Below are 21,836 nucleotides of genomic sequence, written 5' to 3' on the forward strand. Positions count from 1 at the left end.
CCATTACTATTATCTCTATTAACTGTGAAGATTTAGCATATGCAACGATGAAACAAAACCGGTCGGCATGGAGTTACTGTCATGCTAAATGCATCCAACGTGTACAAATGCTATGCCTAAAGACCTGTCAGAATGAAGAATCACTGTGAGAATTTTGCGAAGATGTAACTTACTCCTGAATGTCTCTTACTTCTTTTCCAACTTCCTTCTCCTTTCACTCCTTTTCGTTTTCCTTGCCAGGAACTGAGTCCTGCTGTAGAGAATGCACTAATTCCTTAGCGGTAAGGGAGAAATCAGATAAAATGAATGTCTGTGGGGCTCTTCTCTGTAGGATGACATGTTGTAAAAATACAACTGTATTCTGAAAAGTGACTCTTGAGATGGCATCTTGGGAGTGAGTGGGGGAAGGTTATGTTTATTATCTGTTAATGACTTCCAGATAGAGTTTGCTCAGTTTGCAAGTTAAGGGAAAAAAAAAAAACAACAAAAAAACCCCACCAAAAACACCAACCCGCCAACAAACAACCCTTTTTAACTGCCTTCTCTGCAGTCCCAGTTTGAGATTTAAAAACCATGCTGTGCTAATTCTAACCCAGCTATTACTGTCAGCAATAAAAAGGTGCTTAAGGGTATATTGTCTTTTAGTTATACTGTCCGTCAGTGGACTGTAAATGAATTTCAATTTTGTTTAATCATTGGTGATTAATTCCTTCTTAATACCTCTATTGAAATGGCTTTTGGACCTACCTACTGTGGAGGAATGTTGAAAGAAGAGGAATAACCCACTGTGCTATTAATTTCACATTGCTGTTATAGATTCACGGGTGAGGTGACAGGAGTTACAAAAGCCCTGCTGGTTTACTGACTGTGGTGTGAGCACAGGTTTCTCATAGGTTAGAGTACCTAGCATTCATGTGTAGCACAAATGAGAAAAGGTTGTAGGAAGGAGCTGTGTTTTAATTAAATCAAGTGGTGTAGTTTAGAATACATCAGCTTTCAGATGTGCAGGTTGTTTAGATCCAGCTGTAATGAGATGTTATCAGACATAGAGCTAACAATTCAACAAACATTGAGATTAATGTAAGTGTGGCCTCAGACAGTGCTTATATAACAGTGCTGCTGACCTGGGTCATTACAGTAAAGGAGTGAGCGTTATCAGCAGTAACGCTTCACTCCTTTCTGTTTCTGCCAGATACACATTCATTCAGCATGTACTGAAATCTTGTCAACAAAGACCTCACAGCTGCCATCTCAGGCTGCAGGGCTCGGCCACATTCTGAGATGTGGCTGTTCCATGGCTGTGCTCCATCTTCTTGCTGGGCTAGTGAGCTGGTATGTGCACTGTCTGTCTCTGTCTCACTTGCACCAACACAGTAGGATCCTTTGGGGATCAAGGTAGGAGGAGAGAGTCTTTGTGGTGCTTGGCAGCATTTTTCTCTAGTTTTTCCTCCTGTCCAGTCTTTTGGCATTGTACTTTACAGTGGTTATTCTTTTACTCTATGGCAAGAGACCACAAGGATTTGAAATCCCTCCTGATTTTAATCAGTGTAACTTCTGGCCTTGGTACACCTTCAGAGCTCCCAGTCTTCCCTACTCCCATTATGAGGGTATTTGTTCCTCACAGACACTGCACACCAATAAAATCTGATTTAAATGTCAGGTGAATTCTTGGGCTCAGCCTTTCAGGCCCTTGTCCATCTACTTGTTGCTGCATGGTTCCAATAGAGTATTTTTGCTTGTGCTCGTCACTTCTGCAAGTGGTGGGAGGTTTTCCTGTGGCACACAGATGTCCCAGATAGCACACATCTGCCACCTTTTTGTGAACAAGGTTCAGATTGTGCTCACTTTGAGTCTGGAGACTAATTTCTTCATTTTCTTTCCTAAATTCATATCTGAGGGCTAAAATGTTGCTGTGCTTATTGGTTTCAGCTGTCTGTAAAACCAAGCCTTTTCAATTATGTTCTCATTTGATTTTAAATCTGAGACATAAAGAGTGTGCATATCTCTGCAGAAGGAACGTAGACTTAACTGATGGGCCATAGAGAGAGTTGTCCAGACAATCAAAATGATTTTCTTCACTGATGATTAGACCTAGCTAGAGCTCCATTCACACCTCCTTGAAGCTCTGCACTTGGGTACAGTGCCTTATTCACAGTCCCGGAATCCTCGCTTTGCCACAACTCAGACATCTTTTGAAATTATTATTGAGCTTCTGCAGTGGAGTAGTGCATCTCCAGTGATAATGTAGAAAAGGACAAGTTAAAATAAACAGTAATTTCCAGTAACTCCAGATTTGAGATGTGTTGCCCAAATGTCACATTCACTACCCACAGTCCTTTTTCTCATTTTCCACAAGTCTCTTGCAAGCCCTGCTATGTGCAGTAGCATTTAAAAGGTGGATGACTCTATGTAATCTGTACTGCTAATGTGTACTACTGGGGTAGAAAGTAAACACAAGATCCTGACATGGATGTTTGAGCAGATGCCCATAAACCTCATATCTCAGTGTTAAGTAACCTTTCTTCCTATTAGCATTGTATTGTCTTTCTCAGAATTCAGATTAGCTGATATGGATGTGCTTGGTACATCATCCTCTCCTTCTGCTAGTTTTCAGGATTTTGGAACCTCATTCTTGCACGTTTGCTTGGCGGTAGATGAATTGTTCTGAAGGCCTGTGACATAACTGTCACTGCAGGAAAGCATTTTTGAATGGCATTTGTCTGCGCACATCAGAACTGGGGGAGATAATTTCATTTCACTTTTTGCTTGGCAGTTCTTTGTCCTGCTCTCCATCATCTTTTCTGTGTACTGAGTAGCTGTGTTTGAAGAGAAATTGGTGGGTTTTTGTTTTGTTTTCATTCTTAAAGAAAATTCTTCACTTTGTGGTTCTATTCATTTGGTGATTTTATTTCTCGTTTTAGGAGCTTTTGTATTTCTTTAAGGCAAATGGGGCATGTTAGTGGTTATTTGTAATTCTTATTTTGTTCAGTGGGTTTCCTGTTATGCAAAAATGTAAAGCTTTTCTCCCTGTTCTTCCAAACTTTTGTTTTCCTGTCTTGATAGTTTTGTACATCTGTGTCTGCTTTATGACCTGTGGCTAAGACGTACTTGCCCAGTTAAGATCTGGCTTTGTCTTCATGGATGCCTGACTATTTACTGTAAAACTGTGAGTTGCTTTAGAGCTCTTCAAGAAGCATATGGCTTCCTTAGCAGCTTTCCTAAATGGACATGAGGGTAGCAAACTATCAAAAGAAATTCAGCATGTCTTTCTTACATACTCTGTCCAATAGTCGTCTTATTTATTTCTGCCACAGAAAATGATAAAGGGAGCTTTGCAGTACATAAGCTTTGCACTTAGAAAACATGTACATACGTGTGCATTACATGAAGTGTAATGTTTCTACAGGGTGCACAGTCAAAATCCCGTTAGCAGCTTCCTGTTCAAGCTGCCCAAAGCTGAATACTTACACACCCATGTTTTACAGCCTCTTTTTGCACCTGAGCAGGGCATCAGTCTGGTGAGACTGGATATTTACTCTCCACCTTGTGCCACCTTAGCATAGCAGTCTAGGATTATTAATAATACTTCTCTAAAACAGACGAGATGGAGCTAGGGATCCGTGTTTTATTGCTGACGTTAGTAAGATGTCTTGTTTCCAGTGAATTGACAGATCAGTAGTTTCCAGCAATGTAGTAAATCAGCACCATTTTGCATTAACCGGTTCATTATCGGCAGTGAAATCTCTTTGGTATAGAATTTTTAATGGGGAAAAAAAGCATGGAAAATACATTTTGGTGTCTTAAAGGGATAATGGGTTTGCTGAACACTTCATAGAGAGTATGATGTGTATCCTCTAATAGCAAAAAGGATGTCAGAAGAATAGGACAGCAGTATCTACATGTGGCAGTTAATGGAACAGTATGTTCTTTCTATTTCTGTTAGCAGAGGACATAATTTGCAAAGATCTACTTGAAGATAGGAAATATATGGCAGATGAAGAAATAAGTGAGGACTGTGAACATATAAATGATATGCCAAAGGAATCTGAAACTGTAACAGAGGTTTGCTTTATTTACTTCTGATGCTAAAAGGAGCACACTGAGGGTAGCTCACTAACAAGAGCCATGTTTCCGTTAATATTTATGCGCTACGTTATTAAAATGGTCTACACAGCAGTGATCTGCATAGTGGTAACGTCAGAACATAGATGATCATAGAGAGAAAACATGATGTGTAATTGGAGAAAATGAGCTGAAATATGAGAGCGTTTTTCTCTACTGATCTTAGTTGCAGTAATTTTAGCCGCGGTTTGTTTTTAAAAACGACAAAGTCAGAGAAATGTAATCTTTAAGTTGCACAGATGATACTACTGGTGGCTTTGAGTCCTGCTGCATTCATGTTGGATTTCCCTTTTATTAAATGTATTTATACTAGGTTGTATCTTATTATTTAATTTAGCTCTCCTTTCTGTTGCATTTTAAGGCTTTCAAGTGTTCATGAAAGGAAAATACTTCAGCTTCACATGAGAATTAACGAGTCAGGTGATGGGGACATCTCTTATGTGCTGAACTGCAGTTGAAAATGAAATTACTGTGTGTATTCTCAATACAACCATCATACACCTTGATTTGTATTTTATTTTTTAAAATTGGTTTGTGTAAAATGCTTCATTGATTTAAAATAGTTCAAGATGACTTGCAGGTGTGTCTGTTCTATGCAGAAGACTTGGTCTCATGCCTGCAGTTTTTCTGCTTCAAATTAGGAGAGAAAATCTCTGAGATAAGAACATCACCAGTTTCTGTCACAGTTTCTGGTCCCTGTTTTGATGGGCAGCGCCAGTATAATGATGCACTCCTTTAAACTAGAGTTTCTTTCAACAGCATATTTTCAGCAGAAATATTTGTTAATATACACGTAGAACTTTCTCTTCTCTTCTGCTGTTATTTGCAGATAGTTTGATAACAAGCTTGACAGATTTTTCCTCTCATTTTTAGTCTTCCTGTATTGGTTCAGAATGCAGCCATGTTCTCTTCAGACTTTCTGGCTGATGTCCTTTGGTCTCCTACTGTCTAAAAAAGCATAAAATAGATAATGCTGGTTCACATTCCGTGAGTGGCAGAACTGATCGTACTAAAGCTTACAAATGACCAAATCCTTTTTGACTCCCAGAATGTAGCATTTTAAGACCTTTCTTCAAAACTTTCTGCCAAATTGGCTTAAACTAGCTGGGGCAAGAAGGAGAAGAATGCGTTTCTAAAATCTCACTCTTTTATTTCGTTTCTTTTTCTGGTATGCTCACAACAGCTGAGATGGTTTTCTCTTTTCTAGACTGAGGCAGACCACAGTAATGCAGACGGTCTCGGCAAGTGTTTTGCCTGAAAGAGAGAACCTTAGAAATACAACAAAAAGATTTGATGTTCATCTTATTATTCCTTTAACCTAAAATAAGTATTGAAATGTCTTCAGTAAGACTGCAGTTCAGCTTACTTGTTTTATGTTTCTTGTTTTTTGGGGAGAAAGGGGCTGAATGAGAAACACAAATCAAACCTCACAAAATGTAATGGAGCTCCTATGGTGGCTGATTCTAGGTTTATGGATTGACTCGGTTCTGTTATTGCACTGAACTGCCTGCTTTGGACCTAAACATGTACAAATCTTGGGGAGGTTTAAAGTCTATTCAGAATTTGGACATATTTCTCTGAATATAGAGGGGATTTATCTCTTGTGTAGTACAGATATTCAGAGCCTTTCAAAATTAGGGGTTCCCTAATTGATTCTGTATTTTTCCTGATGTCTATAAAGTTGTACATCCAGTTAAAATTTACTGCGGTTCCCACCAGATACTTTCTGCTGAGAGTTCTCAGCATTGCTGTTCTCTACGTAGAGCTGTTTGTGCACAACGTGTGCGTGCAGTTTGCCACTGCTTTTTGGTACCAAGTGTTCAGCACAGGGAAATCACAGCTTAAAGGAGGCTGTCAGACCTCTGTTACAAGAGGATGATTCCCAGGACTTCCATGAATTTAGGTGTCAGCTTCTCTGTTACAGTAGTTTAACTTCGTGGCCTTTAGCAAATCATCGTATGGGAGACTGGAAAAGTTCTTTTCAAGTTCTCAGTGTGTTATTTTTATATTTGTCAAATTCTTTTTACAAACTTTACAAGGAAAAAATTGTAAAACTTGTTATTAGGCTGACTAATGGGATGAAAAGAGAAGTTTAGATGTCTTGTGAAACAGATTGTTTTTCTCAGCAGATTTTAGGTGACTGTTCGCAGCAAAATTATGTCTAAAAATAAGTTGTGTCCACTTCTTTATGGGTTGATTGAGAATAGAAATTTCCACACCATTCTCCCTTTAATGTGACCACAATGGGCAGTTATAATTTGTCCATTTATGTAAAAAGAATAAATTAGCAAACTAGCCACCATAAACTGTTAGTATATCCACATTTGCTGACATGTTTATTGTAATTTGCAATATGCTTGATGTTGATTTTCAAAAATGTTCCATTTTCTTTTTGAGAGTGTGAGTTATAAATTCATGAATCACAGAAAGCAGGACTGTAATAGAACTTAAAAGTTGAAAGCACTACACAGCACTCCTCTGTGTCTCTCTTAAAAGAACAAAACCAACACCAAAAAACACAGGAGGTTGAAATTTTTCACAGTTTGATTAAAAGTCTGAAACCTTGTATGCATTTTACAGCTAAACAAAAGGTTCTTGAGTGCCTCTCCGTATCGAACTGAAGGCAGCTAATGAACATGTCATCAAGTGTCTTGAGGAAATCTAAATACGGACAAATACTCAAAGTTCAGTGCACCACTCAGAACACTGCACAGAATCTCAGAAAAGAAGTCCAGTATTTTGTCTAAAGACGTGTTTTTAACATTTTGTTTTAGTGGTATGGATTTCAAAGGAAAGAACTTACCTCCAAAAAACACATCTAGGAATTAAAAGTGGCCCCTAATGAACAAACAAAGGGAGTAAAAAACAAAAAAGAACTAAAGAAAAAGGAAAAAAAAAACCAAACCCCAAACCGGAGAAGTGTTTGCAACCATAAAAGTAGAGTTCCAAATATCATTCCTCTTACAACATGTTTCCTGAAAATAGGCTGTGGAGCACAAAAGTCAGTTCTGGAAACATTAGAACTATGAAACTAAGTCCAGTAGTCGGCACTTTCAAAAATAAATAAAAACATCAGGCAACAACTGTATGCTAATTGCATTTAAGAAATGAAAGACCACCTACATAGGGGGAAAAAACGATCTCATTAGGGGAGCTAAAGCAGATAGTTGAGATTCGGATTCTGTTAATGAAGCCCCTTAGGCTTACATGAAAAAGCTTACAAAATCCCTGCCTTTTTGTTAGTGATGGAACAGCAGCACAGGATGTGTACAGCCATCTCACGTCCACCAACTCAAGTGTGCTGCAGTTATGTCCACGTGCATCTCTTGGCATTGGCCTCACAGTTTGATTTTGCCCTGTTCAGAGGATCTGAAGAGACTTTTCTTGTTGGGTGCACTCATTCAGCACATGGAGAAAGGAGGCTGCCAAGAGCTGGTTGTGCAAGGCCTCTTGTGCACTAGTTTTGTGTAACACTAATAAATCTCACAAGTCATTGTTTTTCTGTCTGTGAAGTTGTGTTTACCCAGCTGACACAGGTCATAGAATTCATCTTCAGACATGAAATTTTAATTTATTGTGACTAACTATGCAACAAATTATTTTCGTAGTATGGACAGTTCTGTGGTGGAAAAGAATTTCGGATAGAGTATTCAGGCAGCCTGTGAGTCAGAGAAGCAGCTTCAGAACTGCTTTTCCAATAGTCCCCAGCAAGTCCCAGCCCTGCCTGTCCAGCCATGTGGAGCTGCTGGCTCGGTGGTCCTCCTCCTGCTTTCTCAGCCTTTGAGGCTGAGCTCGACCATTTGATCTGTGCCCCTAACAAGGACTCACTACAAAGTGGCTTTGGAGGGCAGCACCCTGAAATCTCATAGTCAAGGAAGTTGAATATTTTATGAATTTCAGGCAAGACAATAAATAGTGGAATTTTTCAGCAACAATAGTGAGAGGCCTGTAAGTCTGACTTCTGAAGCCGCTTACACTGGCCATCCTATTCCCTCTAGAGGAAGTATTGAAAATCAGTTCTGACAGTGCCCCACTCTCTCCCCATTGGCCATCATCAGATTATAGATCTTCAGAAACAAAAGGCCCAGGCTTCCTCTCATTCTCTCAGAAGGCCTTCTGAAATGGAAAAAAATAAAATAAAATAGGGAAGGTCTTGTGAAAGCGCATCATCTGTTCTGCTGCTGCTACACTTGGATGTGCTCTACACAGAATTACACAGGAATGTAACTGAATATATCTTTACAGGGTGTAGGCCTGCCTATAACAGACTTAAAGCAGCTCAGGAGGTATGTCTCCATTGATCATTAACTCTTTGTCCCCCAATATTTCCATTCATAGTATTTGGCTCTGATTAAGTTCATGATTCAACTGTGGAGCATTAACTTTTTCAGGCAGAAGTTCTGCAGAGGCCTTTCTACACTCTTTGGGGTCTGACTTTAGCTTCTGTTTCTTGTTTGACCTTGTAAGTCAGCTATGAAAATTAGAATTGAATGTTTTTAATATCGTAAAGCGAGGTTTAGACCTTCAAAATATATATATATTTCTGCAGCTGCTGTTGCTGCTTAAAAGTGGCTCTCTGAATCCTTCCTCAGGGATAAGGTCTCCTAAGACCTTTGTACAGTGAAGAATTAAGACAGATGCCTGGACAAGAAGGGAATGGTTACAACAAAGGATGGATGTTCACTGGGAGAAAAGCAATGGAACACTCTTCAGCATTTAATTATTAAATTCTATTGCTATTGCTGTTTAATCGGTGGAAAGACACACAAAAAATCCCCTTTGAATTCAGAGCAGCTCAGCCAACCTTAGATATGTGTATGACATGTAAGGGACAGGTAAGAAGCTGGAAAATTAAAAATACACAAAAACCAAACATTAAAAAAATCCTCCATTATATGAAATCTGGCAAAAAGAAGGCCTTCCGTAATTATTGGGTACTGCAATAAGAGTTTCACACAAACCTGCTTCAGTGTTACTTGAAAAATGAATTTGGGTTTAAAAAAAAAAAAACAACCACATTTGGCTTGGTCGTTGGCTAATAGAGCATATTCTACTCCCATCCCAAATCACACGCAGCTTGGTTGGAAAGAAGACAGCTGCTTGGGCACTAGTGTGCTTCAGTTTGAAGTACATCTAATCTTTATTGAGTTATTTGAGCCTTGTGTGCCAAGTGCAGAAAGGCATGCTTTTGTGGGGAGAGAATTTCTTTCTTCTTTTAATATTAATGTGTGATTTTGGCCAACGGAGTAGAGCTTAGGAGACAATAGCAATTCTCTAAATGCATTGGAGTTAAAATCCAATAAATATACCAAATGCTTTAGTATAAATCCTCATCCAGTTTGTTGCTTCTGCATGAACCACTGCCACTGGAAATGGATTTCAAACGTTTTATTTGTCTGTTAATTCTGAAAGCTTCTTAGTGTCTTCTCACTTAACTCTTTTTGTTGTTTTTTTCCGCACTCTTTTGCAGTTTTTCCATTAGTAATCTTTCACATACCATAAATTTGGAATGCGTTCCTTAACAGCATATGAGATTCTGGGTAAGGCAGTCTTACATGTAAGCTCATGCTCTGTGTTACCCTACAGAATGAACTGGTTGTTAGGGCGGATGGGCTGGGGTGGAAGCCAGGTTCTGCTGAACTCAGTGTTGCAGAGACCGAAGGGTTCCAGGAAACGTTCCTTTACAGGCCTTCCTGGTAGGAGTGGACGACCTGAGGGGAAAAAAATCTGCCCTGAGAGCACCAGTTCCCAGGGTATCATTTACAGCACGGTCCTCCCATCTTAGAATGAGCAGTGCAGTCATGTGAGACAGCCTGCAGAGGTGTGAGGTACTGCTGATAGGGCCGTGGAAGATTCCTTTCCTTAGTAATTGCGGTGCTGTTATCACAGGCTGTGATGTGGTGTCTTGCAGAATCCTGTTAACTAATTTTGATACACGTTCCAAACCAGAGGGCAAATTATAAGACAGATGATCAAGAATGCCATTCAACTTTTGCCTTCCATTTATGTGATACGGTTTTTACGCAGCAGAAAGCCCAGCGGGGCTGGAAGAGCTGCAGTAGTGCGTATGTGACAGCAGTACTGATTGGCAGTGCTTACAGGGAGCACTTCTCAGCCAGTTTCATATCCCCTCGTCCTGCTTTCTGCACTGCAGCCACAGCGTGAACAAGTGACTTGTCCACAGCAAGGCTCCCCTCTCAAAATTAGCATTTAAAATCTAATATAATATGCTGTAAGACTCACAGGTTTAGTGATGTTAAGCTTTCCTGCTCTGGCTTTCATGCTGTTGCTGCAGCATTAAGTTATTTCATAGAGCTCCTTCCTCTTGCTGAAGCACAATAGTCCCAAGAATCAGGAAGAACTACTTCAGTCCTTCCACAACAGGAATGTTTTGCGTGGCATGGTGTCTTTTTTTAGAACAAGGTCTTGTGAATATTGTTCAGTGCGTGTATGGCTGTGTCTGGTTGGGCCTGAGCACACAAACAACTTCTAAGTTAGCTGAAAGCACAAACCTTCTTTTGACTGAAATTGTAGCACAGCAGTTGCTCTGACCTCTCAAGATGTTATAAAAGGGGCACATGGACTCAGGGATTTCAGAGGATTATAGAGTAAGTGCACAGCAGTTACTAACGTGAAAGCTGACATTCAGATCGTGTTCATTTAGAAACTAATGTTCCTGAAGGTGTTATGCAAATAATTGCTTTATATTACTTTCTAAGCTAGTTTTATGCGTTTGTGTACAGAGCAAGTCCCAGGGAGCTAATGTCAAATAGACAGTCGTGATCCACTCCCATCAAGTCATCATCAAGGACAGCAAAGTTACTCTTCTATTTGAGGTCACGTAGGTATGTAGATCCCTACATACAAGATAATGGAGTCAGCAAATGCTGAGATGAAGAAGTACATGTCAATGGGATTAAGATAATACAGAGTATTAATATGGCACCAGGCAGTGTTGCTGCAGTTGGATGTTTGACAGTGCCTCTATTCCAAATTCTTTTTGGAAAGGCTTAGGGCCCATTTACTGCACAGTAAGATTAAATTCACGATTGAATGGATTACAGTCAGACGTTACAATAAAAGAAATCACACTCCAGTGATAATCATGGCTTGTGCTAGTAGTATGAGTCACCTCTACATCCGTTCTCTGATGCTGGATTTTATCTGTTTTCCAGGTGTTATTTTTTATTTTTAAGTGGTATTATTTTATATAATTTTATTTCTAACTGCAAAAGAGATATAGGTAGAAAAAGTGATTTAAAGTACAGATCTGGAAATCCTTAACATGCTCAGTTGTTGCTGCTTTATGTGCAGAAATTCTCATTTGAAATTGTTTTGCTTTGCTCTGAGAAAAGCTACCAAAGTTCTTGCTGCTTACTTTACACATCGTTGACGTTTCATTCTTACGTTCTTTTTTTCTTGTAAAACAATTATATTTTTAAAAAAGCATTCAAAGGTTTTAAAAGCAAATAACAATAAAACAGACATGGATTCATTCAATTTTTTGTTTAAAAATTGTTTTTATTAATTGCAGATTACAGCAAAATTATGGTAAAAACATTGAAGCAATTAAAAGAGAAAGGAAAGAAATGAATCAGAAGTTTAGAAGGTTCGTTTTTTACTCTTTTACATTGTGCCAGTTTTCTGCTTTCCTCTTCTTTGTTTAAGAATTGTTTAAATGAGAATATAATTTATACAATTCACAGAAATGCACTGCAGCCCATAAACTTGCCCACATGTTTTTGGGAAGCTACCATGACAGTGTGTGACATTCTCAAGAAATAGAAAAGAATCTAAAATATCTTTGTTCTTCTCATACAGTGGTTAGAGCTTCCATTAATACAGCTGAAGCTCAATTCAAGTGCATTACTGAATGAATTGGTATGCACTGTGTTGTACGCCGTTTCCATGAGAGGACAATGAGGAGGAACTCACTCAAACGAAGGATGGTATTTATTAAGACAGGTGGTCGTAAAGCCATGGCTTTATTTTTCCTCGAAATCTCTCTGTTAACTTGGAATTTCTTGAAGATGTTTACCAATAGTTATTTCATTTTTGGAGTCTTACGTTTACAGCTTTGGTTGCAAGCACAGCACATCTGCTGTACATTACAAACGGACTACAAGATATTACATTTCCATTGATAGTGTTAGCAATGTTTAGAGAGTAAACCCTTCTGTAATTCTAGCTCCTGTTCTTTACTGTCTCCCTTATCCCTTGTCTTCCTCTTCTCAACTGCATCCTTTTAACTGTCTTCCCTCTAAATCCCATCTCTTCACTTCTTCCCTTTGTGCCCAGACCCTGTCCTTTTCTCTCAAGTGCTTGATTTGCTTGATCTACAGCGTTCTCTGTTCCACTCTTCCTGGTTGTCAGAATACAAAAATCTTCTTTAGTGATACTATTGCCATTACATGTCCCCTTGAGATTCCTGAAAAGATCTGGCTGTCTGCGTTGGCTCTTGTTCATCTGCTGTGCTCAAATTTGGCAGAGTCCTCTCACAGAATTAGTAGCCTCTAAGAATTCATTTTTGGCCTGACTTAGTGTGGGTAATGTACAGATGATCTCTTTTGAGAGATCTCTAATATGATACAGACTTCTGGACATTCACATGTGCTTAGCATCATAAAAATATGCACATGTTATGACTTTTATGGCTGAAAGGGTTACGACATGAGCAAAACTTCAGCATTTTCATTGTAGACAGCAAAGAAGTGCCAGTTAGTGTGCTGTGAAACAGGGCACAGGAAGCTGATCTTCTGGTTGGAAGCAGAGGTAGATCTCAATGTACATCACCTCTCTGTGTGACCATCGTAATTTCTCCTACTGAGAAGGGCAATGAACTGTGGGTATTACGCTTCCAGTGATTTGTGGTTGCAACCTGGAGCCTGTCAGGAGCTTCTTTAGGCACAGCATGAATTGAAGGAAAGTGCAGTTTGTGGCTGTATTTAATCCTCCACAGCTTGAAAATGCAAATTCATCGACCTTGTAAACGCAGCTAGGACTGAACAATGAGCGTGTGGTACTTGGACAACTCACAGCCAACCTTTACTTTGTGCTTTGTTCACTGATTTGGTAAGGCGAGCGTGCTGTCTTGTTGGATGGGTCACAAACAGCATTCTCACTGAAACATTCATCAGTCACCCTTACACCAAGGTACAGAACGATAGCTAGAAGTTAAGGTTTCCTGCTTAACATAAAGTGTTCCCAATGTTTTATGTGGCCCGCAGGTTCCCTTCCAATATTGTCATTAATTGCAAGACTAATAATTGTATCTGAGACTAGCATGAAACATGGCATGTGCAGCAAGGCCCATCCGTTTTTGTTGTTCTTAATTCATCAGGTTGATCTTCCGTTTTCATAGGATTCCAGAAACAACATCTGGCCACTCATGTAAGCACTGAGCAGCCCTGCACACATGGCAAGGCTCCTGCCCTTCAGGAGAACAGTTCAGTGCTCTACTTGCTCTTACTTTTATGGCAGAAAAAGAAAAAGAAAAGATCTGTTGTAATAAACAATCATCACTTTTTCAATTACAGTGTGTCAATAGATTTTGGTAAATTAGCATTTACACTGAAAATATTTTAATATTGGGAAAAATAGATTTTGTAATCAGTGTTCCTGATTAATTCCTTCTTCAGAAATATATTCTGATAATAGCAACTACTCATAATAAAACCCAGAAAAGGCTTTCATTTATTGTGGCGTGGGAAGTCCTGCCAGTTATAAATGCTCTACATAGTTTCTTTACAATTTTTATGTTCTTTAGGCCTCAACAAAAACCAAAGCTCCTCTTCCAGGTTTGGTAGCAAAGAGACCATTATTCTCCAGCGCTAACCTTTGGCCATCATTTTGGTAATAAGCTTTTTTAACATTTTTTAGGAAAGTATTCAGCTTGTCAGTAGGCACCATTGACACAGTGCAGCCGCCCCATCCAGCTCCAGTCAGACGTGACCCGACGGCCCCGAATTGCCTAAAACAAAATAATAGGAAAAATAATGAAAAATAGACCAGAAGGGGGCAATTTGTCACATATAAAATTCCTATAGAAAATTAGTGAATGCTGCACTCAAAAAATACATCAGTGTTGCCTGACTTGCTGAAGTTCACTTGGTTGCACATGATAGTCCAGCAATCTGTAATTACAATTTTGGACAAAAAAATTCTAACCCTTTAAACTGCAATGTAGTCATTTCTGTCAGTTCTGAGTCATCCTCTTTTGCAATGCTTCAACATCAGCTGTTCTAAGGATCACAGCATAGCTGAGATGAAGAAAGCAGGGGAAGAAAAAGGGATTTTGCTAGCAAAATTCATAAGGCATCAGAAGTGAAAACAGAAATACATGACAAAAATAACAAAAGAGGGTTCACAAGCTAATTGCACAGGATGTAGGCATGCAAGCCATTTTCTAATGTGGCAAAGACAAATAGCTCTATTCTTCCAGGACAGAACTAAAACATGCTGAAGATTCACAGGCTTCTTCCACAGAATGACTGAGAGGGCCAGTCAAGAAAAGGAGAGTTCAGAAACTCCTCAGAAGTCATACGCAGAGTCAAACATCTGTCAAAGCTGAAAGGACTGGGATAGGTATCCATCTTTAGAGGAACCACGTGAACTTAACAGATTTACAGCAGTAAAGGTAAAATAAGAATATATTGTCAAAAAGGAGAAGAAAAATGTCCTTAATAAGGAGGATGAAGAGAGGGAACAATGACAAATAAAACACTGGAAATATAAACTATTCCCAGCCTCATACAAGCCTGCTAGAAATGTCCTGCAGCAAATCCCGTGCCATCACTGTGCAACATTCAGATGCCACCTCATTAGAATTTAGACTAATTACTTTCGTTAGTTTGCTGACCTGTGCTGCTTATTTTTAGTTAGATTCAAAAAAAGTAGGAAAATACCACATGGCCTTTGGGACGTTTCTAACACAGTCAGAACAGGATGGTTCAGAAAACTCATTCAAAATCTTTATTCTCATGGGAGGTCTAATCTGATTTGCAAACAAGTACTTGTGATATGATTCTAAGATCCATGCTTTTGTGAGCCTTCCTGGCCCTAGAATTGGTTTTAGGAGAGTGAGCATCATGTGAACAATGTATTAGAAAATGACAGCTCATTCCAAATAGGCTGTACTGATTTTTTGTATGTGCGTTTTATGTTAAATGAATGTGGTATACTGCTGGGTTAGTAGAAGTTTAGGTCATATTTCAAGCAAGTACTTGCATATGTGTTTCATTCTAAACATGCTTACATATCTTCCTGAATAGAAACACTTTCCTCAGTGTGTCTGTGTGGTGCCACCCTGCATATTGACTCGATTTTATGTTCCTTCTTTATTTCCTGTTGGTGTTTTATTTTTCTTATTATTCCTGTAAGCCGCTCATTCTCTGATGCAATTTTTTGTAGTTTATGGTCCATGGAGCAACCTCCTAAAATGAGCAGGATCCAATCCAGTCTCAATTGCAATCAATAGGGAAATTCCCATTGACTTTGTAAAGCCCAATCCTCTTTTCAAAGCGGTAAATCAGCTGTCTGTATTCATTCTGTCTGTTACCTCAGTCAGAACGTTGTATTTCAGATGGTGTCTGGCTTTTATTTTGGTGGGCAATCGAAATCCCTTCAGAATTGTTCTGAACCTTTCATTGATTTCATAATTCTCTGTGGTCATGATCATGCCTCATTTTTACTGAGTCATTTTAAAATACTCAGTTGAAATAAAGCATTATGTAGGCAGAAAATACGCCTGTTTCAGAGCTGAAGTCACTGTGTTTCAAAATACTGTGGCTACCGGTTTCAAATGTGATGAGATCTGATGCTGAGGGCGTAACGCTGACGGGCTTGGCACTCTGATACCTGGATGTCGGGCACCTGGGATGAGCAGAGGTCAGCATCTGATTCTGCACACTGGGGAGCAGTGCACGGGAATCACCTGTGCCAAACGTGAGAAAGTGAAGTCTGAAACTGCCTCTTCCACTGAGTCTCGCTCAGCTCAGTCCTGTGTTAGGCTCTGCTGGTAAAGCAGGATTCATAGCCGCACATTCTTTTCTTGTGCACCAGCATTTAAAGTATGCATTTATGAAGAAAGGAGCAGTAAGAGCAAACAGTGACTCTTCCAACAATAATCTTGTGGATGGAGCACTCACCCACACAGAGGGTGATGTGGATTTAAGATGTGGGAAAGTACCCAGTGCACTGCCTGGACTATAGGGCAGCCACAAGGACAAGTAGTGGGGAGTGAGAACAAGCACGTAAAGAAAGGCCATGGATGTCAGTCATCCGGTGTTGGGGGCACTCAGCTGAGTCCTTTGCTTCTTGAAGAGTTCATCTACCTTGCTCCAGTGCTCACTGATTAAAGAGAGAACTGTGTGCACATGAGAGTGAAAACAAATGCTATAGCAAGTGCGAGATGAATAAGAATGGAAGTCACACAGTTTGGGATATAGCAGCAATAGGTAAAACACAGAAGTAACTCATTTTAAAAACAGTTCTGTTGGGAGAGCTGAAAAACACTGAGCAATGTTGTTAATTCAAAATGCTCGCATTTGTGAACCAGCTATTTAGAAAGCATGGAGTTAACGCGATGGGATTTCAGTATTAATTTAGGGGTGATGTGGTGTGTACTTGTTTTGTAGCTCAGTGTGCATTTGAATAACATCTTTAAGTTCTGTTGGGTTTTTTTTTGTCTCTGAAAGTGCTGCAAACATGTTGGGTTTTTTTGTTAGTTGATCTTTCAAATTGTATCATAGCTCCAGACTTAAGAAAATAATGCACCTGGATATAACCTAAGAACTGTACCATTTAAAAAGTGATCACAGAGGATTTGGCCATCTTCCACTGGAAGAGGCATGGCAGGTAACAAAAATTATCAGCTTTTGTACCTCCAAAAGATGGAGAATAGGGGAATGAAAGTTATTTCCAATATTCAAACAGTCCGGGAGAAAGCACCTAAGGAATTTGCGAGCTCAGTTTCAGCTTTTTGTCCCGTAACTGTTTAGTAAACCACCTGTGTTTTAAAAGGCCAACAGGTAAAACAGCTATTAATAGCACGAGAGAGGTTAGACAAAGTACAAATCTTCTGTCTTCACGAAGAATAAAATACTGACCCACTGGCGGTTACGCTTTTCAGCACTACAAACCACAGCAAGTATGGATCCCTTTCCTTCTTGGCAGATGTTGTACAGTAAAACATAAAGATCTGGGCAAAACAGAAAACATCTGGATATGCAGATTATTCTTACAGTTTAAACCTTGTAAGGAGAGAGCAGCAGTAGACTTGGGCAATTCTGTGGAATGTATTTTTGGAAGGGCTTTTTAAAGTTACAGGGCAGCTGTATATCATTTGAAGTAAAGAATGTAATTTATGTAGTTGCAGGCCATTCCTGTAGTCACATCAGCCAAGGTTTCCTAGAGTGACTAGAGATTTTACATGCCTTCATTTTTTAATGCACAACTTGAGAAAAATTGAGCTTTTTTCCCAATAGTTTTAAAAATGACATGCTGGCTTAAGCTGTGTGCATCTACAATAGCTATATGCTTTTACAACTCTAATCAGAAAGTCATTATTGAGTACTGAACTTCTAAGAAAGGAGGTATTTCTTAAGGACTATCCATGATGGGATAAGACTGTAAAGAATAAACTAATAATTTATTTGGTGTTTGCAATGAATATAATAAAAACCAGTTGCAATCATTTAAAAAATAGCAGTTAGAAATCATTTTTTATTTAATGGCACTCTGCTGTGGCACGCAGCTATGCCCATCACACTAGCCATGGGCACTTCTGTTGATAAGTTAGAAATCTGATGTAACATGGGCACACACATCACTTTTTTCTTTGCTATTTATATTTTGGTCCATGGAACCGAAATGGTCTGATTAAATTCAATTCAATTTAGTGAAATGCTGACTGCATGCGCCTTTCCTTTTGGTTCTGTGGCTGTCAGTGCTGCTGCCTACGAGCTAGTGGCACAACACTCAAGCTAGGCTGCAGAGTTGTGAAAGCACAGAGCTCAGCACAAATGAGAAACAGAATTTCCATCCCTGTACTGGGATTCGTTCTGCTGTACACTGCTCCAAACATCAGTGCTGGCCTATTCCATATAGCACAGGTAACCCCATGCTGTGGTGTAGAACTTGTTAGTTTATACCTACTTGAAATGGTAGTTTTCTCTCAGCATTTCTGAGAACCTGCCCTATTAGAACACCTTAGTGAAGGCACCTGATGTGGCTGGTTGCATCTGCAGAGCTCAGCTATCCCGTACCGCTGACCAAGAAATCACTACTGGAAGTTACTGTAACTAACAATAACACAGGGGTTCATTTGTAAGGCTTTTCCTCTGTCTGTGGAGTCACAGAACAGGCTGCTGATGGCTGGTACCAGATCTGGACTTTGCAGCCCATGCTTTTCCATAACTGCGCAGAGCACGATCCATGTCTCCAGCTGACTGTGGAGACGCTCTCCCTGAGTGGCTGGGACAGCCATGCTGCAACCGCCTCACTGACGGAGGGACTGTGGGAGCTCGTTGTGTTATGTGACTGCTGTGTGATGTAACAGATTGAACACGGCCTGTGTGCTGCATACAGGAATGGCTCCCGAGAGAAGGAACAAAAATTATGTTGTTAAATTACTACCAGACTGTCCAATGGCTATCAGGACTTCTGTGTTTTATCACAAAACAGCATATGCATCCCACATGCAAAACAATCTGTGAATGTCCAAAAGTCTTGCATTTGGTTTTTAAGTTTGTGGTTTTTTGGCTTTCCATTTTATCTGCCAAATTAATGAGACTAACCTGATGTATTAAATAATCATCAGTATCATACTGTATCAATTTACAAACCTGGTAAATGGGTATTACAGCTTAATAAATGTGTATGGCTATAAAAGTAAGAATGTATATGGCATGTTGCCTCTTTGTAAAATTCCCATTTTCATTATAAGCCAGACTGATGAGTATTAGTTATATATAATTAATTGCTGGTAAGCAAGTGCTTTTGTAACCTTCATTTTTAAATGGTAAGGTGTTCCTTTTATTGATGTTGAACTGAAGCAGATTCTGTTTTCTCGCAGATTTAGAGATTTGGAGAAAAGATAGGATACTTTTATAGTCTCTAACTCTGCACAACAGGGAAACAGCATTCCTTGACCTCAGGCTTGCAAACACTTACGGCACACTACATTTCCTGGAATGGCAGTAACCTCTTAATGCTCTGTCTTAGGGCAGAGTATCCCAAACTATGTGTGCCCTTCTCCATGGAGAACAGGAAAAGTAAAAGGTGAGCAGAAGTATAGAGGTGGCATCTCCAGGATCTGTGATGAAATGAATGAGAGCAGCAGCTGGGAGAGCTGGCTGGAGCAATGGCAGGGATAAAGTAGCAGGGAGATGGCTTTGCTGGGCAGCTATTTATTCCCGTATGCCCCTGTTAAAGTGATTACCAACCACTGATTTCTTTTCTTTTCACTGAATTTAGATCAAAGTTAGCATAAGTTGTCTGTCCTGTGATTAAACGTACCAGAAAAAAAAAAGGGGATTAACTGAAGTGTGTGCATCCTTTTGTGCTGTTACTGTGGTGTGGACGAAATACCATATCAAATGTGAGTACTAAGTATTCATTTTTACTTTCTCTGTTAACACACGATTATACCAGATGTGACTGTAGAATTATGAAAATAATGGCCTGCTTCTTGGGGAGGAGTAAAGAGAGAAGAGAAGGGGCAAATGACAGGGAATGCATTTTAGAGTTGAGAGGTCTGGTTTTACTGCGGCCAAACTGAGTTAGGGAATGCAGTAAATGAATGAGGCTGGGGCAGGGAGGCTGAAGACTGTGAAGGCTTAGGTGAAGCTGTGTCAGCCACTGCATTGGTAAGCATGCTCATCATTTAAATGGCCAGCCACTTTCCAACCTATCTGGTGCACTAGTTAAGATGTCTTTTCAAGTAAAAAGGAAAAGATGCAGTAGCATCTAACAAGTTATCATTACGATTTCAAAGCAACCTAACAGTTAACTTATGCTCTAGAAGTCCCATGGTGACAGTTCTGAAATGGTTAAGTAATATTGAAAAGAGAGAGAGTTCAAATAAAGCAACTAAGATGATGCTTAAAGAAAACCAGTTATGACTTCTACAAGTTAAAAAAGAATAGCTAACACATTCTAACATAGCACTTGTGATGATGAATCAATCCAAAAGCAAAATCTGTAATAAAGCCATAAACTGCAGCTTTCATCTGAAAGTATTACACAGATGTCAGTAGGGAAACAATTGACCATGTAATGTCCCTGCAGGAGATTAATTTTGTAATAAGAGACAAGAATACTTTCATTTTAAAATTGCAATAGCCAACAACGTCATCTTTTCTCATCATTTCAAACAATATTCTCAACAAGGGATTACTCTTCCTTGTGGTCAGAACTTACAGGCAGATGTCTACCAGCCGATCCAGTTCAGGACAGCTGCATTCATACATTTCCTTGCAGCTGATATAGCTCTGGTTCATTAATTCTCCCAGCAGCTGGATTGCATTGTCAGGTGCTTCGCTGCATATCTTCTTAAATTCCAGCACTCTGGCAGCTTCGCTATACACATGCTTTGCACGCTGGTGTAACTTGAAGGTGGAAACTAAACAGAATGAAAATACGAAGCACCACAGTTATCAATTTTTACTAGGAAAGGAATAATGAAATATAAAAACACAGTAAAAGAATTATTTTTAGAGTTAATATTTCATAATCGAACACTCTATGCTGAAACTCTGCCAAAAGCTTCTGCCAAAACCTCACCCACATCTTTAAAAGCCCAAATAATGTGGTATTTAGATTTCATCAAAATATGATGTGTGTATTTTTCTAGTTTTATGACTTTATGCACATATCAGAAAGAGTGTCATTTGGAAAATATGAGATTCAAGCTATAGAGGAGTTACAAGAGCACTGGAGAGTGCCTGGTGCCCTGCAGGCTGCCTGAACCTGCTGCCCTGGGCACTGTGTGCAACTTCTCCAGCCCTAGACTGCATCAATTATTTAACAGTGCAGCCAGACCTTTCCCTTCTTTCCCTTTCCCTTTCCCTTTCCCTTTCCCTTTCCCTTTCCCTTTCCCTTTCCCTTTCCCTTTCCCTTTTCCTTTCCCTTTCCCTTTCCCTTTCCCTTTCCCTTTCCCTTTCCCTTTCCCTTTCCCTTTCCCTTTCCCTTTCCCTTTCCCTTTCCCTTTCCCTTTTTTTACTGAGACTAATTGAAATGGCATTATCCATTCTTCCTGGTGCCTAGGTAAGGAAGCCCTCTCTAATTTCCACAGTGCAGTCTCACCTCGACTGCAGATAATACTGTGTTAATGGTATGCTGAAAGAAGCAGGTGCTTTCAGTTTGATTTTGAGGGTTTATTTTTGGTATGTTACCAGTGTCCAGTGTCAGTGCTGCCTGTGTAGACATAAAAAGAGAGGCCCAAACAAGTCCCTCTTAGCACTGACCTAAGATCAAAGGCTGGTGCAAAGACTTTGGCTAACATTTTGTAATCATGCCATGAAAAATGGAGCAGTTCCTCTGGGATGGGTGGGAGGGAGCTCAAACCTGTGTGGCCATCGAGGCAGGGACCCCTGCCAAGCCTGGACAGTGGGGCACAGTAAAGAGAATGTCTGTGGTTAAAAGCCCATCAAACTGCTGTGACTTAGAGGAGGGTTAGGCTGTTGTAGGTCATTATTTTTCCTCACTCAGTACCT

At 39.7% G+C, this 21,836-nt stretch overlaps 1 protein-coding gene and 1 long non-coding RNA gene across 2 annotated transcripts in view; one reads left to right on the forward strand and one right to left on the reverse strand.

The window, feature by feature from the left end:
* LOC125698417 (uncharacterized) overlaps positions 1 to 21,836 on the forward strand; it is a 67,587-nt gene that overhangs the window by 33,202 nt on the left and 12,549 nt on the right. The gene's annotated exons all lie outside the window — the stretch shown is intronic.
* GALK2 (galactokinase 2) overlaps positions 11,638 to 21,836 on the reverse strand; it is a 49,178-nt gene continuing 38,979 nt past the window's right edge. The window contains exons 9-10 of the mRNA XM_048956695.1: positions 20,542 to 20,743; positions 11,638 to 14,092 (exon numbers count right to left, since the gene is read on the reverse strand). Coding sequence (XP_048812652.1) covers positions 13,885 to 14,092; positions 20,542 to 20,743 — 410 coding nt within the window. The 3' untranslated portion in view covers positions 11,638 to 13,884. The remainder of the gene's footprint in view (positions 14,093 to 20,541; positions 20,744 to 21,836) is intronic.

Source organism: Lagopus muta, chromosome 10, assembly GCF_023343835.1.
Source record: "Lagopus muta isolate bLagMut1 chromosome 10, bLagMut1 primary, whole genome shotgun sequence".
Classification (NCBI taxonomy): Eukaryota; Metazoa; Chordata; class Aves; order Galliformes; family Phasianidae; genus Lagopus; species Lagopus muta.